Source organism: Trachymyrmex septentrionalis, unplaced genomic scaffold, assembly GCF_001594115.1.
Source record: "Trachymyrmex septentrionalis isolate Tsep2-gDNA-1 unplaced genomic scaffold, Tsep1.0 scaffold40, whole genome shotgun sequence".
NCBI classification, from domain to species: domain Eukaryota; kingdom Metazoa; phylum Arthropoda; class Insecta; order Hymenoptera; family Formicidae; genus Trachymyrmex; species Trachymyrmex septentrionalis.
This window is the reverse complement of record NW_017305569.1, coordinates 3,020,405-3,025,449: the sequence shown is the minus strand read 5'-3', so window position 1 is coordinate 3,025,449 and position 5,045 is coordinate 3,020,405. Positions and strand designations below refer to the sequence as shown.

At 33.7% G+C, this 5,045-nt stretch overlaps 2 protein-coding genes across 6 annotated transcripts in view; one reads left to right on the top strand and one right to left on the bottom strand.

The window, feature by feature from the left end:
* The window catches only part of LOC108751101 (putative sodium-dependent multivitamin transporter), a 5,453-nt gene extending 2,697 nt beyond the window's left edge, over positions 1–2,756 (top strand). Inside the window, exons 5-6 of the mRNA XM_018491080.1 lie at positions 204–869; positions 2,492–2,756. Of these exons, the coding sequence (XP_018346582.1) occupies positions 204–869; positions 2,492–2,756 (931 nt within the window). The remainder of the gene's footprint in view (positions 1–203; positions 870–2,491) is intronic.
* Positions 1–5,045, bottom strand: part of LOC108751099 (tensin-1) — a 201,708-nt gene that overhangs the window by 161,714 nt on the left and 34,949 nt on the right. The gene's annotated exons all lie outside the window — the stretch shown is intronic.

Here is a 5,045-nt window from a genome sequence, read left to right as displayed (position 1 = left end):
AAAAATATAAATTTAAAATATGTTACCTATAATTAAATTTCAATTAACCAAGTATAAATATACAGTATAATAAAATGAAATATAAACAAATAATTAAAAAATAAAAAAACTATTAATTACTAACTTTTTAAATTTATTATATTGGATAATTTGTTAAAGAATCCTGCTAGTGTACATGCAACAATCTATTTTTATTTTCGCAGAAATGTAAAAGTAGCTACACATGCGCTGTTTCTGTGTGGCCCATTCATCTTACTGGTAGGCTTTTTAACATGCTTCACCGGATTGTCAATTTACGTGAGCTACAAAGATTGCGATCCCGTAATGTCCGAAAAAATTTCAACCTACGACAAAATATTGCCTTTCTTCACCGTGGAGAACTTGTCACCTGGAGTGGTTGGTCTCGTCGTTTCCGGTATCTTTAGCGCCAGCCTAAGCACAATTTCCGCTATGATGAATTCGTTAGCCGCAGTAGCGCTCGAGGATTATGTGAAGCCACTACACCGAAAATTGGGAATAGAATTTTCTGACAATAGAGCCACTTTCATAGCTAAATCTCTTACCGTCTTAAATGGCATTATTTGCATGTTTTTAGCGTTAATAGCAAAGACAATGGGCTCGCTAGCAACTGTTGCTTTTAGTATTCATGGCTCCATCGGAGGGCCGATTTTAGGCATTTTTACTCTTGGGATGTTCAGTGAGAGTGCTAACGAGATTGGAACTATTATTGGCATGATTACGGCGCTCTGCGTTTGCTTGTGGGGCACTTTTGGACGACCTAAACCACCAATTCCAAAGTTACCGGTGTCGATCGAAGGTTGCGCAAATTCTACAGCATTAATGTTTGCTGAACAAATGAATTTTAACAGGTGAAGTACCTATTCTCAGGAAACGTAAAAAATTCAATCGGTATCCTAACTTTGCAAGTACTGAAGCTACGCGCATTATGTTTTTCGATTATTAGACCGTATTAAAAAATACATTTAAATAATATTTTAAAATAACTTCTTTAAGAAATATTAAAGTTTTGAATTTATGTCATTTATATTATTTCGAATTCATGTAATGTTTTCAAAATTGATAAAATTAACAATTAGTTAATTCAAATCGCTTTTCCAAATAGTAAGAGAAAAGAAATATGCGAAAAAGAAATCATATCTTTGAAAATAAATTCATTCAAAATGTACGAACATTAATTCTACAGACACGAGAGTTATTAGATTTTTAAATTTATATGATTGGAAACAAGACCGTCTATATAAATATTAAAACTTTAAATACAAAGCGCCTTCCCGGTCCGAGTGTTAAGATGTTGAACTACTATCTAATATACATTCAATTAAATTGAATTAATATTTCAGAAATAAATCGGCTCTCAATTTATTTCTGAAATATTAATTCAATTTAATTGAATGTATATTAGATAGTAGTTCAACATCTTAACACTCGGACCGGGAAGGCGCTTTGTATTTAAAGTTTTAATTTTTAAATTTATTCTCTTAATATATAAATAATAATTATATTCATCTAAGGTATACTTTTCAAGTACATTGGAAGAGTTGACGAAAATTTCATACTTCGGACGCGAAACATTTCATTTTTAAACTAAAATTTTTAAAACCTCGGGTGTTGTGCAATGCTCAAATATTGACACTACAGCACTATTGGGAATAAATGCAATATGTATTTGCAATTGCCAACAATTTATCTCGCTCGTCACAGATCGAATTGAATGAACATAAATTTATCTTAGGGAAACAGATAGGGGGGAGAAAAAACGGCCAGACGACGCATGGCGCGCATCGCGTGACGATTAGAATATGAATTATCGACGCGCTGTAAATTGTCTTATCTACTCTTCGAAATTCACAGAGCATCAATGTTGCAATGCACGCGGAGATATCTCGTCCCACTGTAATTAGTTGCGAGTCAAGCGCCGCTTCCTGATTTCTTTCACGCGTGTCGCTTTCTCATGGACGATAAGCTAGCTATTCGGCATTCCCACGGTGGTAAATAACGCTAATTGCACCGTTAATAAACTAAAATTACGGTTGTCTCACGGAATCCTCGCTACGCCGTTATTAGTGAGATTAGATATATTATAGCTTTCTCTTTGTCGGCGGGGGAATTCGTTTAAATTGATCGATCTATTTTCAACGTGGCAAAAAATTAAAAGGCTGCCTGCAAAAAGATGTAAAGGTGAACGATCTGATCTAATTAAAATAATTTTTAAGATAGCTGATAATAATAAATGCATCTATTGCGTACGTAAGTCAAGTAATATTTTTATCTCGGTTTTTATCATTAAAAAAAGACGTTTTGCTAATTAGGCGTTTTGTATTACAAAACAGCAAAGAGAAAGTAGAGAAAGTAACAAGTTATTATTACAAAAATAAAAATTGTTTAACGTTTATATTTTTTGTACAAATATTTTTTAAGATTATGATTTATTTATTTATCACAAATTATATTATTTCTTTTTTTTTTACAGTACTGTACAACCAGATCAATCGTCGTACTTCTATTTGTACCGTATCTCCTATTTATGGTACAACCCTATTGGACTGACAATTACACTAGTAGTTGGATATGTAGCAAGTATTATAGTTCGACTTATCCAAGGCAAAAACAACATTGAACACGATCCAAGTTTGTTTACGCCACTCTTGGCTGCCAGGATTAGACGGCGACGTCAGAACGCACAAAAAACCACGAACAGTCAACTATTCGTTTTGGAACCAAGCCGTATAAGATGAACTTTTTGTAATAAAATGACTTGTAATTATATAGAATAAATATTATCTCAAATCAATTATCAGAAAAATCCAACAGTAGAATAATTGATTGATTAAGAATAATTGACTGCCTATTATAAATAAAGTTATTATTTGTAATTTTCAGTCGATGTTTGGTTAATTGATTCATTTTTATTTAAACGATTTTAACGAATATATTATTAGATATATGTGTATCTATTACATATATATGGCCATCAATAGTGCTATATTTATTGTTCGTATTGTTATATAAAATTTTGTTAATATTGCATGTTATTATAATGAAATTGTTTTTTTTTTTAATGACAGTAAATAAAATGCATAGATACTTTGGCAATGTTCATTTTTTAATATTATCGTATCGAGAAGAAAATTAACGAATTTACGATAATGATATTTCACACAAAAATTTTCGTTTTTCATTTTTTAACATTAATATATTGAGAATAGAATTAACGAATTTACGATAATGTAATTTATGATAATGTTATTAAAAGGATTATGCAATAACATTCACGTATATAGGCTTTCGTTTCTTGAACAATCTTCATGTTGTTCACGTATGTAATTACGATTATGGAGCTATTATCCAATTATAAGACAAGCAAAAATCTGTGTGCAAAAGGGCGATGGTCTACCGTAAATACCGGTAAACTTGGAACGAAATTCGCGCGCTGCAATTTTTCGACAGCGGCTTCGTCTCTGCATTAATTTGCAATTTAACGAGCACTGATTGGCGAAAGGGACCGAGGATATAATGCCGCATGTGGGCCGATTCAACGGTGGCGAACGGGCGATTTAAACGGAACGATTTTGCTGTGTTGCCGCCGAAATTGGCGCGACTTATCTCGTAATCGTCTACAGCCAATTACCGTGTTCAGCACGAGCAGGCTTTTAATTCGTTTAATCGAGGTTCATCTGCGCACCGGAACGCTGTTGCCCCCTGCGTGGCACATGATTAAACGGTGAAAGAAAGAAGCAATAATTGATACGTTGCCGGGAATTTGTGTTCGCGAATTAATGTTTACAGCAGAACGTTGTATTTTCTTTGATTTTGTTTCGTATAATAAATGACGAATTAATTTCGTGCTGATGTTTATTTAAATTTAGAAATATCACAAATTTCAACAAGAAATACGATAATTTTAATATAGAATTAATACAATATTGAAAATATTAATCAGTTTTTTATTTTATTAAATGTATGTGATATTAATCTCTTTCATATTTACTCCAAAAATAACGTTAGACACAACTGAATGAATTTAGATAAGATACGAATACAAATTGGCATCTACATAAATTGCAATGTGGTCTTAAAAAATCGATTTTCGCCAGAATAAATCTTCAAAATACACGGATTATGTAACATAAATTGCACGAATCGAAACGCAAACCAATTTTCCCTACACGATCTTCCCTGGAATTTATCATCCCGATCTACAAGAGAGAATCGCCGCTATCGCGTGTGCATCTCGTTGCATTTTCACGATGACTAGACTCGCAGCATTGCGGAGGAGCCGACTAAGACCCGCTCGAGGATACTGGAGGATGATACCTATAGAAATGCGCATACGTATGAGCACAATGGCTGGAACTTCCCTCCCACCTTCGCGTCTACCCTCGTGCCATCGATTCGCGGACTTGCATTTAAAATTGAAATCATGGGTCCTGGCCTGGGTTTCATACGCGGTACTACTCCACCACGTTCGATCTCGATTATCAACGTTTCTCTTTTTATTTCGTCCTTCCTGCCCCTGTCCCACTCGACCCACCCTTTTTCTCCGTTATCCATTCTCGCTGCTCGTGCGAGTCATGTGAATATGCATGAGTTGTCTGGCGCGCGGCCAGAAGGAATTTTAAAGCAGAAATCCTGCCGACCGGTTCATTCATCGACGCGGCCGGACGTGTTTACATTCCGATGAACTGTTTACTTGCGAGGGAAGGGAAACTTCAGAGCCTTCGAGAGTTACGTGATTAAATTTATTTAAGGTTTCGAAATCGGACAATGTAATAATAAACTATTGTCGTGACTGTAATACGTAATAATTTTTTATCCAGATGATAAATACATTACGTGTTTGTGAATGTAAAGAATGTGATGTAGATCAATGAAATTATTAATTAAAATAAAATAAAATAATAATAATAATTTTTATTCCAAAAATAAATCCAATATAAGTAACACACTTATGTGTGCTTATGTTTTTTTTTTACTTCCACATTGAAGACTAAAATCCAGAGTCGAAACGTTTATTTTTATTTTAA